The sequence below is a fragment of the Biomphalaria glabrata genome, chromosome 6, assembly GCF_947242115.1.
Source record: "Biomphalaria glabrata chromosome 6, xgBioGlab47.1, whole genome shotgun sequence".
In the NCBI taxonomy this organism is placed as follows: Eukaryota; Metazoa; Mollusca; class Gastropoda; family Planorbidae; genus Biomphalaria; species Biomphalaria glabrata.
The window spans coordinates 28,336,452-28,348,724 of NC_074716.1; the positions used below are offsets into that span (position 1 = coordinate 28,336,452).

General features: G+C 40.9%; 2 protein-coding genes across 2 annotated transcripts; both read left to right on the forward strand.

The window, feature by feature from the left end:
* Positions 1-1,095: 1,095 nt before the first annotated feature.
* Positions 1,096-1,791, forward strand: LOC129926853 (uncharacterized). The gene has a single exon (XM_056033316.1). It carries the CDS (start codon positions 1,096-1,098, stop codon positions 1,789-1,791), a length of 696 nt encoding a protein of 231 aa, XP_055889291.1.
* Positions 1,792-9,105: 7,314 nt separating this feature from the next.
* Positions 9,106-9,828, forward strand: LOC129926854 (uncharacterized). The gene has a single exon (XM_056033317.1). The coding sequence runs from the start codon at positions 9,106-9,108 to the stop codon at positions 9,826-9,828; it is 723 nt and encodes a 240-aa protein (XP_055889292.1).
* Positions 9,829-12,273: the final 2,445 nt, after the last annotated feature.

Below are 12,273 nucleotides of genomic sequence, written 5' to 3' on the forward strand. Positions count from 1 at the left end.
ATTAAGATTACATTTTAAAGAGAATTACATTTCATTGAAATAATGAAAATATTACAAATTATATTTTAGTGCTTTTTAACAAAAAAAATTCAATTAAAATTTTGTATTTAAAAATTCACTATGTTATTTACTTGCACGAATGTGTCTGGTCATGTGACATGGGCATCGGGAGGTAATCACAGAGGTCACGTGTATTAATCTTGCACTCTTCCATTCCCAGTTGTCCTATATGCAATGTGGGCGGTTACGTTAAAATCTTTATTTCCGAAGGAAAGTAGAAAATGTATAAAACTAATATCGCTTTAACTTATTTGCATAGCGATGAAATAGCTTCATTTAATAATCAGACTTATAGTCAGACTTTCATTATCATCACTCAGTTTTAATAAAGCATCTCAGTTTTCAGATGTAAACAATGATTTCAGTATTTTAAATTACTATGCTAAACGCTTACAGGATAAAATGTAAGCTTTATGAAAATGTCAAAAGAAAACTTTCAAATGCTTGTATGTGTCGTGTATTACTTTATTTTTCTGTCCAACTTTGTTATCAAAATTTAATGAATTAAGTGTTTTCTGACAAGAATATTTGCATCAAAGGCTTTCATATTTACATTTATATTGTCATTCTTTGCACTGGTGGCGTGGAGGCAGAGTAGTAGGGCTATTGGCTTCTGAACCAAGGGTTCTCGGGTTCAAGTCTTAGTGAAGAACTTTATGCTTAGGGATTTCGGAGCGGTCCTAAGTCCACCAAACTCTAATGGGCACCTGACATTAGTCGGGTAAAATAAAGGCGGTTGGTCGTTGTGCTGGCCACATGACATCCTCGATTTTTTAAATTTAGTTCAGCACTTTGTTTGAGTCAATTTTAAACAAGTAAAAATATTTCAAAGTATTTAAAGTATTCGATTATTTACTTTATTTTTTAAACATTTCCTTGTCATACACTTTCAAGAAAATGTCAAATATCACGAATCTACTTCTTATGACAGATGATGAGTACATAGTATTGGAAGGGTTGATGTGTCTCATTCGTTCGTGTTTAGCGTTGCTTGGGATTGTGGGAAATACCATCAACGTCTTGACGTTTATTTCCATGGGGCTCAAAGACGGAGTCACGACGTCATTTATGCTGTTGGCAATGTCTGACACTTTGTATTTGATCACTGTCGTTAGCAGAGATGCAGCCTTTGCATTCATGGTGTCTGAGATATTGTCAGACTATAAAAAGTGGTACCCGGTGGAGCCCTATGGGGTGTACATTTATTTCGGGAATGCTGGAAGAATTCCATACGTCCTTTCATACCTGATCACTACAATGATTGCTATCTTAAGATGCCTTTGCGTCGTCTGGCCTATCAGATTCAAGTCTTTAGCTTTCAGCAAAAAACTCGCAATAGCTTTGGTATCTTTGTTTATTTTTGTTGCTGTGATGAGCTACCTTCCTGTGCTTTTGTTAATGGACATGACCTTTCAGTTCGACACGAAGCTGAACACCTCAAGACCTGCTTTGTGGATGTCTCCTCTGAGGGAGAAAGTCAAGAACGTGATCTGGACAGCAAGAAGCGCTGTCTTGCCTTTCATCACACAGGTTATCATGATATCTTGCGTGGTCACCATGAACAAACATCTGAAGTCATCTTACCGCTTTCGGCACCTCCATGACAATCCATCTTTAAACAGTATCTCGTATCTAGCAACGCTCACTTTTTCAAATGTTTTTAGAAAGAAGACTTTTCAGCAACCTAAAAATCCGAGTCCTGAGCTTACTGGGAAAGACTTGCAGGTCTAGCACCAAGTGCTGATTATTACCAGCGTGTACATCGTCTGCAACACTCCCACCATTCTCATCAACATCACCAGCTTGCTGGAGCGGAAACTCTCTATAGACCTCTACTACCGCAACATCTACTTGTCAGTGACAGGATGCAAACATCTGTTTCAAACCATCAACTCCAGTTTTAGTGTACTCGTCTACTACAAGTACAGCTCTAGATACAGACAGCATTTTATCCTCAATTGATTTCTTTACACTGGTGACCGATGAAATCAATTACAAGGTCGATTTGAGAGAAAAACAAAACTTCCTGAATGTCAACTTTTAGCAAAATAAAGCCTTAATTCTCAAAATAAAAGTGTATAGTGTCTTTCTCACTTAGACTTCAATAAACCGTTATTGCTTTACATTTGTCATTAGTAAATAAAACTTTTTTTGTCATTAAATAATTATTATATATACACTGCATTATCTGTCGTGTCGTGTCTAGGATAAGCAACTGATAAAGAAATATGAAAAAATATTTCGTCTATGTTTCTAAGTTATAGTCCACATAGAAGTTTAAAAAAAAAGTATATCTAGTTAGAGTCACTTAATTTTTCTTTAAGTAGCCAAATGCATGCATTATTCCTAGATGAGTTTGAATACCTGGTGGGTGTCATCCTGTGCGATCGCACCCCCTAGTGACGCCACTGTATTAAACAGCAGCTTTTAAACCGTGACAGCTCATTTTAAGCGGCCCATGAACAAGTAAAGCCACTATTGTTTTTGTGTTGTCTATTCATCCACCCGTCTGTCCGTCACGCAAAAAGTAAAATTAAAATATTGAAAATCCAAAAAAGATATTTTAGATCTTGCAAAGATCTAGTGCAAATGCTAACTATCTGCTGCCTAACTGCCTGTCTGCCTAACTATCTGCTGCCTAACTGCCTGTCTGCCTAACTGTCTGCCGCAGTTATTACTGTTGCCTTATAGCTGTTGCCTTATTGCTGCTTTATTTGTTAGGTTCAGTTAAGTAGGGTTGATCAATCGTTTAGTAGTGTGTATATTTAGTTTTATTACTGTTGTTTTGGTTTCATGTAAATAAATTATATATAAGTTCCTTTTATAATTTCAGTTTGTTATTTTATTTTTAGTTAGCTAGTTTAGTTTAGTTTAGTTTGATTGTGCTGTCTAGTTGCTTAGGCGACTCTAGCCCCTTGGTCGCAGACCGAGGTGCACAGATTGGGCCCACCCAGTAGAGCCTGCCTACTGTTATAAATGAATAAATGTTGAGTAGCAGATAACACAAAAAAGGCCTCACTCAGTAGCTCCACACCCTGACCTGCTCACATATGGATAAGGTTAATGATAATGAAAAACAAAAATAAGTGTACGCTAAATGAATATATGGAGATGTTGTGGCTGAGGAGTAAAGAACTTTGAACCAGAAGTCCCGTGTTCGAATCCTTGTAAATACTCTAGGTAGACCACTTCGGGCCGATTTTGAGTTTCTGTTTCCACACTAACAGTCTTTGTAATCTTGTTTCTTCTTCAGTTGTAGCTCTACACTTAACAACAAGCCTTTATTTAGAGACCAAGCTTATAAAAAAACCTAACGGATTTTCCCCGTAATTTATAGCCCATAAAGCTTAAATTTAAAAAGCTGATATCCGTGTCAGCATTTGTCAACCTCACAAACCACCATGTTAGCATTAGCACTTGGAAAAGGAAGAAAGTCTATTTTGTGCTTTTAAAGATTTATATTTGGTCTTATAATTACACTGCGGTCGTTTTGGAGGAAGACCAAAAAAAAAAAAAATAAAAATAAAAAAATAAATAAATACAAAAAAATTAATAAAAGGTTTTCTTTTTTTTAATGAATTATTGCACTCATGTTGCGAATCTATCAAAATGGTTTCCTAGCAAGACAGAAAGAGGTTAATGAAACTTGTTTACAAAAAAGATCATGCTAATTGTTATGCCATAAAAATGTACTATAGATCTCAACTGTGATGTCATTTTTATGAAAATGAAGCTATATAAATACAAAAAAAAAAATGATTTGTTTTGATAAATATGTTTCGGATGTTTTTCCAGAACTTCGCTTTCTATCTTAGCCCCAACCTCCTGCAGGATGGGAGGAGGTGGTATAGGGCGGTGTTTTAACCATTCTGATGTCCGTCCAAACGCCTGTCACATGATCAGTTTGGTTTACGTTTTATATTTCTATTACTAACATGATTTGTTCATTTATTTAAAAAAATGGTTTTGAAATATTTTTCAGAAATGATGGAGATTGCATTATAGAGGTTGTAACTTTGGTTGAATAAAAAATGTTTATTTGAATACTTATGGGAAAATTTGAAAATCTGGCAAGGTAATATCTATAAAAACGAACAAAAAAATCTTTCTATTCCTTCTTTAGGTTGAGCCCATTCGAGATAAGACTTTCCTAAAATGATTTGTTTAACTACTATTAAACATCCTCTCGCTAAACATTATATGAAATAACAAGATTAAAAAGAGAGATTGTGTTATCACACATTATAAACAGACTTAACATCATTATAACAGGTTTCTTTTGTTATAGTTTAAGACATAATTGGTATAACGTTGTGCTGTATCATTTACACTTAAACTACCATCTATATGTGTCTAGGTATATTTGGGCTTATATCTAGAGATTTTATAACTATCTTTTCCCATGAGTCTGCTTTTGCCAAATTATAATTTTTCCAACTTGCTTTTCACCCCCAAAATTGTGTCGACTGGTGCGGACCGCACCCCTCACATCCCCTCCCACTAGTGACGCCTCTGTTCCAAGATAATTCTCAAGATTTTATTATTATCTTTTCCGATGTGTTTGCTGTTGCCAAGATATAGTTTTTCAACTTGGTTGCCACCCCCAAAATGATGTCGCATGGTGCGGACCGCAACTTCACCCCCCCCCCCCAAATGATGCCACTGCTCCAAGATACTTACTTCTTCCCAACAATTTCGATTAATATATTGGAGTAGACGTAGTAAGAAATAAAAAATAAACCTGCACAACTGAACAGGTTTGCCATGCGAACAACATCGGCTAATACACAATTAACCAATAGTAGGCCTAGGCTACTAATCCTGATCATAATCGCTCTATTTACTTAATAGTATAGACTAGATCCAGAATATAGAATATACATAGAATCGATAGATCTAGAAAAGATCTAGATTTCTTGACTAGTACTAGATCTCTAGACTAGTTCTTGCTCTAGATCTAGACTTGATCTAGATAGAACTAGAATCTAGAACTAGAATAGGAATCTAGGCTAGAACAAGATTTCTAGACTAGTTCTAGAACTAGTTTAGATCTGAATCTAGATTCTTGATTTAAACTAGATCTAAATCTAGATCTTGATCTAGCATCTAGATCTCGATCTAGAATCTAGACTAGGTCTAGAAGCTAGATCTAGACTAGGTTTAGGTCTAGACCATGAAGTCCTATTGGTGATCCTGGCCTCCTCCCGGCGGACTTTGGTAACGCTGTGAACGTCTCTAACAGCGGCTAACGGGGATCCCCTCCGTCTACGGTTTTCAAGGCCAAGTGGATGGAGCTTGTTAAATCCAGGATGTCCAACCCAATGTGTGGGTGCCTGGTTAAAAGCTGGATTAGGGTGCGCCGGAATGCGAGGCGCGCCCCATAAACGCCGTAGGCTCTAGAAGGTACGTTTCCGGATGTACGACATTGCATCTAGTCGCCCCACTGATGGCGAACTTTCTGGCGGTGAAAGCAACGAGTCTAGACAACCACTCATTATACCACAAGGTATTCGCGGCAAGCGTGACATTGGAAGCTAGCTCAGCGAACCCGAGTTCCTGAGTAGGTAGCATTGATCCCACTTGAGGAGATCGAATCCAACAGTCTAACATGCAACCAGTTTCGCCCGCACTCGGGTATTTCACTCACATGGCTTTACAAAATTTATCTATTAAACCCGAGTATGGGCATTACTCACTCGATAGGCCCCGCTCTATCAATCCTAACGACGGGTTGATGTTCGATAAGTTAGCTACCGTCGTTGTTCTTCAAGATGTCCGCCCACTAAGCTCACCGATATTGACAGCAAAAACTAACCAAGGGTTGCTGCAGGGTGGCCAGCGCCCCTCGACGCAAGTCGAGCCAAGCTACCCATCAAAAACCACGGACGGGGAAGTCGTGACCCCCACACCAAATGTGACCAATAAAAGCTCGGAAAAGGAACGCAAGAGGGACGGTCCCTCTAAGCCCAAACATGTTAAAGGTACTGGGCAACTCAGAATCATATCATTTAATGCGAATAGGCAATTGCGCCTAAAAATGCCTGAAATTGAGAGACTGCTGTCGGAACTCGAGGTCGATGCGTTCTTGGTGCAGGAAGCTGGCAACGCTGGTAGGAAACGGAGCTGTGTGCCCTCGCTCTCGGGCTTCACGGCCTTTACCTGTTCCTGTGTAAAATGTCAGAAGTTAGTCACTTTTGTCAGGAACCCTTTGCTTGCTCGTGTGAAGGGAGCCACCTCACGGGGATGTGGTGAGACCGACACGCTCTTGGTCGAAATATTTAAAGATGGACAGAGATTTGAATGCCTAAATGTCTATAATCCACCGCGAAGTGTCCTTACACTCGATAGCAAAAGCCTCTCCAGCACCAGAATGATAGTGGCGGGTGATTTCAATGCCAAAATCCAGGTTATAGGTTGTTCAACAACCGATCTCTCGGGACAGAAAGTACTCGACTTATGCGACGGAACAAATTTGGTTCTCCTCAACGACGTTGATTCTCCAAACACATTCATTCACTCCGGGCATGGAGGGGAATCGAAACCAGATTTGTGCCTGGCGTCTGCGGACATAGTTGCTAAGAGTCGACTAGACGTCCTGGGGGACTTGGGATCGGATCATCTGCCGCTAATGGTCTCAATTGATCTCGGAACGACAAAGCAAACAGCCTGCCCTAGACGTAAGTGGGTGTACGCTAAGGCGGACTGGGAGCTTTTCAGGATTTCATCAGATACACTCCTGGAAAGACTTGATATTGATTTTGAGAATATTGACGCAACTTACAGTCTCTTTGTGAAGGCTCTTTTATCTGCGGCTCGTAGGGCCATTCCGCGAACCAGTGGTAAGCGCAAGTACCGATCCTTTTGGTCTCGAAAGTTGGCACGTCTTGTCCGGCAACGAAAAGCAGCACGAAGACGGCATGCTAGACAAAAAACGGAGGAGACGAGACGAGCCTACAATAAACTCACGGCAATGGTAAGAGATACGGTGTCAGAAGAGTCGTTAAAAAAGTGGTCGGAGACTTGTGCGAACCTGGACCTCGCGGATGGACGACAGGCATGGAAGTTACTAAACAACTTGGCTGGAGTGGGGGAACCGAGGGTAGCGGAGCCCCTGCAAACACCTAGTGGCCCTGTTATTACTGACAAGAAGAGAGCGGAGGCTTTGAACAAACACTTTGCTGGAGTCTCCAAAGCACACAAAAAATCTTCCGTGTCGATGGCCCTTGACCGTGTTAGAAGAGCCAATGAAAAACGCAAGTGGGTCGACAGCAAGGCTGGGACGGAAACATTCTCAGAGCCCTTTACCATGATGGAGGTGGCTTTCGCGATAAAAAAGGCGAGACTACACAAGGCAGTGGGGCCAGATGGCATCAGCGCTGAGATGCTAAAAAATCTTGGAACGATTGGCCTCCTAAAACTTCACGGCTTACTAAATCGGACATGGATTCAAGGGGACTTCCCAAAGGCATGGAGATTGGCTACCATTGTTCCTATCCTTAAAAAGGGCAAGAATGCAAACAGCCCTGAGAGTTACAGACCAATTTCCCTCACATCGTGTGTGGGGAAGATTGCGGAGAGAATTATTAACCGACGGCTTACGTGGTACCTAGAGTCCCACAATTTAATTTGTCAGGAACAGGGTGGTTTCAGACAGCGGCGTAGCGCAATGGACCAGGTTACAGTCTTTATGCAAGAGGTGGCAGACGGTTTTCAGAGAGGCGGAAGGGAGAAGAAGGGTGAGTCGACACTCGCGGTTTTTCTGGATCTAAAACAGGCGTACGATAGGGTCTGGAGACAAGGTTTGTTGCTCAAGTTGATGGACCTTGGGGTAAACTCCAATATGTATCGATGGATAAAAAGCTTCCTAACGAACAGGTTAGTTCAAACACGTTATGGCGAGCAGTTGTCAAATAAGAAGGTACTCGAGCAGGGGTTGCCTCAGGGCTCGTCACTCTCATGCACACTTTTTCTGGTATTCATCAACGATTTGACCAAACGCCTAGGGTGTCGCTCACTACTTTTTGCGGACGATTTGCTGATCTGGAAAACTGGGAGATCCGCAGCCGCTCTAGCTGCGGAAATCCAACGTGACCTAGTCACGATTTCTTGCTACACACGTTTGTGGAATATGGAGGTTAATTGCGCGAAAACAGTCTGGACCCTTTTCACTCTTGGCAAAGATATCTATAAAGAAAAGATTTCTCTCTCAATCAATGGTACCGAATTAAAGATGGAAGCCAAGCCGAAATACCTGGGAGTCACCCTGGACCCAAAAATGGGTTTGTCCGACCATGTGAGAACAGTGCGAGAGCAAGCGTCAGAGAGCCTTAAGGTAGTCAAGCGGTTAGCCACGACCAAGTGGGGGGCCAAAGCGAACGTGTTACGGGCCCTCTACATTGGAGCGGTAAGGTCGAGGATGGAGTACTCGTCTCTTGCACAGGTCTATGCCTCACAAACGTCTCTAGCGGGGCTGGACTCAGTGCAGAACCAAGCAATTAGACTCATTTGTGGTGCATTTCGTACGACGCCAACTGCGGCATGTGAGGTCATGACAAATCTCCCACCACTGAGATTACGAAGGGAGCGAGCCGTTATGATCGCTTATGAAAAATTCAAACGGCTAGAAGAGGGCTGCCCAGTCAGGAGTCTGGTCGACAATTGGCAGGGCGGAAATCGGCTGAAGCGGAACTCTTTCATGCACTCGGTGCGGGAATTGTCCAAAGAAGTCGATTTACCCCAGAACAGAGCAGCTCTCGCTCTGCATGGGGCTTCTTCTCCGGCGAATGCTCCTGGAGTCCCAGAGGTGAGGAAATCGCTGATTGACCCAGAAGTTAACAAGAAATGCACAAAAACTGTCCTACGAAACACAGGAAAACTGTCGCCCAGTACCCAGCTGATTACATTAAAGTGTACACAGATGGTTCCACGAGAGAGAACCTCGGACAAAAAACCTCTGGGTATGGTGTGGTGGTTCAATTCCCTGGCACGATTGAGAACGATGAGATTCTAGGTGCGTGTTCTGGCAGGAGCAATTACGTAGCTGAAATGGTTGCAATTCAAAATGCAGTAGAGTACATTGAAGAACGACTTAACGAGAAAACAGCACAACCCAGTCCTATTGTACTGTTTACAGACTCTCTGTCGAGCCTACAAGCCATTGAAAGCCCTGCAGATACGCTCCCGGAACCACTGGCAAAAACACTGGCGTGCGTGGGACGCCTCCAAGAAAAACACAAAATTCGGACGACATTCCAATACGTACCTGGACACGTGGATGTGGAGGGTAGTGTGAAAGCTGACTTATTAGCCAAGCTCGGCACAAAACTGGACCCTGTGGACGAGCCACAGACTTTTGAGCAGGCGCGTACGATAGTGGACGAATGGGCAAGAAATAAATGGAGCAAAAGCTGGGAAAACGGTAATACGGGAAGGGAAGTCTGGCAAAACTTAAAAGGACCCTCAAAATCGGACGAATGGTGGCAGCTAAATAGGGAAGAACAGGTAACAATCGCTAGGTACCGAACGGGACACTGTCCAATCGGTGCCTATTTTGCTAAATTTAAGCCAAACTTCGACTCACGCTGCAGGCATTGTCAGGACGACGTCGAAACAGTTAACCACATCCTTTACGAGTGCGCAAAACTACACCCTAAACAAGGCCATTTGAGTGAAACAAAAGCTGGTTTGCATGAGGAGCTGGCTCTGTACGGAGACAGAGAAGCTTTGAGAAGGACTGCCGCTTTCCTTATCCGTGTTATCAGAGAATAGAGTTCTCAACACGGTGCCCTAGTGCGATGAGACTTACACGGTCTAGACCATAGACTATATTATACATGGACTGCCAACACTAAGGAAACTAAGCATAAGTTCCATTCACCGAGGCGTCCTTGGTTGCGTGGTAAATTGACTTCCGGTAGAATTTGTTACTATATAAAGAAACTATTCCCGAAGATTTTTACCATCACTTTTACAGCAAATCATAAATGGAAACTTAATTGTCATATACGATGTTACAGAGGTAAGTGTGCACAAATCAATTTGTGACTTAGATCTATGACTATAAAGCTTTGTAACTGATTTTCTTAGCCAATATAGATAATTAGCCATGTTAATTATGATCTAGGTTCACAGTCAGCAATAAACAAACAACAACCATTAGTGTCATGGCGGAGAATGATACTTTATTATATTGAACGCGTGCACCTTTGCGCACCATATCAACATCCCCTTTTCTTTAAAAAAAAATAAAAAAAATTAAAACATTTCGGGGAGTATCATAGAAAAAAAATAAAACAACAACAACATAAACAACTAAACGTAACATACATGTATACGCTTCAATCAATATGAAACATATCACATTTAAAAATCAACATTCAATAGTTCATTAAGATACATAGTCATTGAATCTTGTCGGTTTCTTCAACTGATCCCTTGGTCGCAGGGAATGATGAGTTGATGAGTGGCGAATGTGTTGATCCTGAGTTCTATTGTCCTGTATGTTGTTATCAGTATCGGGAAATATATCTTCTTCTGTTTCTCTGTTCGGGTTAATATGCACTCTGTTTCTTTGGTACACTGCACCATTGTCACCTCGAATAATGTAAGCTCTCTGATTGACTTGAGACTGGATTCTCCATGTAGGGTCATTAGGAGATTGGAAATAGACCATCTGTCCAGTTTTCAGCTGACTTAAATTTCTTGACCTCTTATCATAAGATGTTTTTACACTCATCTGACGTTTTTCTTTCCTTCTCATAATGTTCTCTTGACATGTAGAAATCTTAATGTTACTCCTTTTGTTTGGTATCAGTGTTCGAGTCATCCGACCAAAAAACATCTGAACTGGGCTTAGATTTGTGTCTTGCCTTGGAGTATTTCTAAATTCCAGAAGAGCTTCATAAGCATCTGACTTTGATTCTCTAGATTTCTTCATTATGTTCTTCAAAATTTTAACTGCTGACTCAGCTTTTCCATTGGATTGATGGTGTCCTGGAGAAGATTTCAAATGAGTCACTCCCCATTCCATCATAAATTTGGAAAAATATTCCGATGTGAACTGAGGTCCGCTATCAGATATACAAACTTTGGGCACCCCATATCTTGCAAATAAAACTTTCAGTTTCTTTATAATTGCGTGTGTTGTTGTCAACAGCATGTTTTCTACCTCTATGAAATTTGAATAATAGTCCACTATGGCTAGATATTGTTGGTCACACATTTGAAATAAATCAATTCCAATCTTGTCCCACGGATTAGAACCTATTTCGTGATGTATTAATTCTTCTCTCTGGTTTGCTGGTTTATTTTTATGACAAATGTAGCATGAGTTGGCTATTTCCTGTATTCGAGCTGATAATCCAGGCCAGAAAACTGTTTCTTTTGCTCTTCTTTTCATTGAGTCTACTCCCAGATGTGCTGCATGGAGTTTTTCTTCTATTTCCTTGCGAAGTGATATCGGTATGATTATTTGTTCTCCTTTCAACAGGAGTCCGTCTTCGTATGTTAACATGTCTCAGTGAAAAATATTGTTTGAGTTCAGGTAAACTATTATGTTTGTCTGGCCATCCATTTAGGATATACTGAATAAGTGTTTGCATTGTTCTATCTTTCTCTGTCTCGATTCTGACTTTCTCCAGCACTGCATCTGGTATTGCCAGTCCGACTGTATTGACACAAACATCAGGGATATCACTCTTTTCCTCTGATGGGTCTCTACTCAAAGTATCAGCTATGAACAAATTTTTGCCTTTGACATATTGAAACTGGATATCGTAACGATAAAGACGCATCATTAGACTTTGTAGCCTTCTCGGAGCAGAACTGAGTCGTTTTTGAAAGATGTTTTCCAGTGGTTTATGGTCATTCTAAACTATAACTGTCCTGCCATACGTATACTGGTCAAAACGTTCCAAACCAACAACCACTGCTAACAATTCTTTTTCAATCTGTGCCCATCTTTTCTGAGTATCAGTTAATGATCTAGAAGCATATGCTATTGGACTGCCATCTTGTAATAACGCTGCTCCTAACCCATTTTGGCTACTATCTGCTTGTAATGTAAGCTCTTTGTTAGGGTCAAAATATATCAATGTGCCATGAGTCGATATTTTCTGTTTTATCTTGTTGAAAGCTCGTGTGCATTGATCAGACCAAACAAATGGTGTGTTCTTTCTGATCAACTCTGTTATGGGCTGTAAATCTGTCGACAAA

Coding starts and splice junctions, on each gene's coding strand:
- LOC129926853 (XM_056033316.1), top strand. CDS start 1,096: ATGGGGCTCAAAGACGGAGTCACGACGTCATTTATGCTGTTGGCAATG.
- LOC129926854 (XM_056033317.1), top strand. CDS start 9,106: ATGGTTGCAATTCAAAATGCAGTAGAGTACATTGAAGAACGACTTAAC.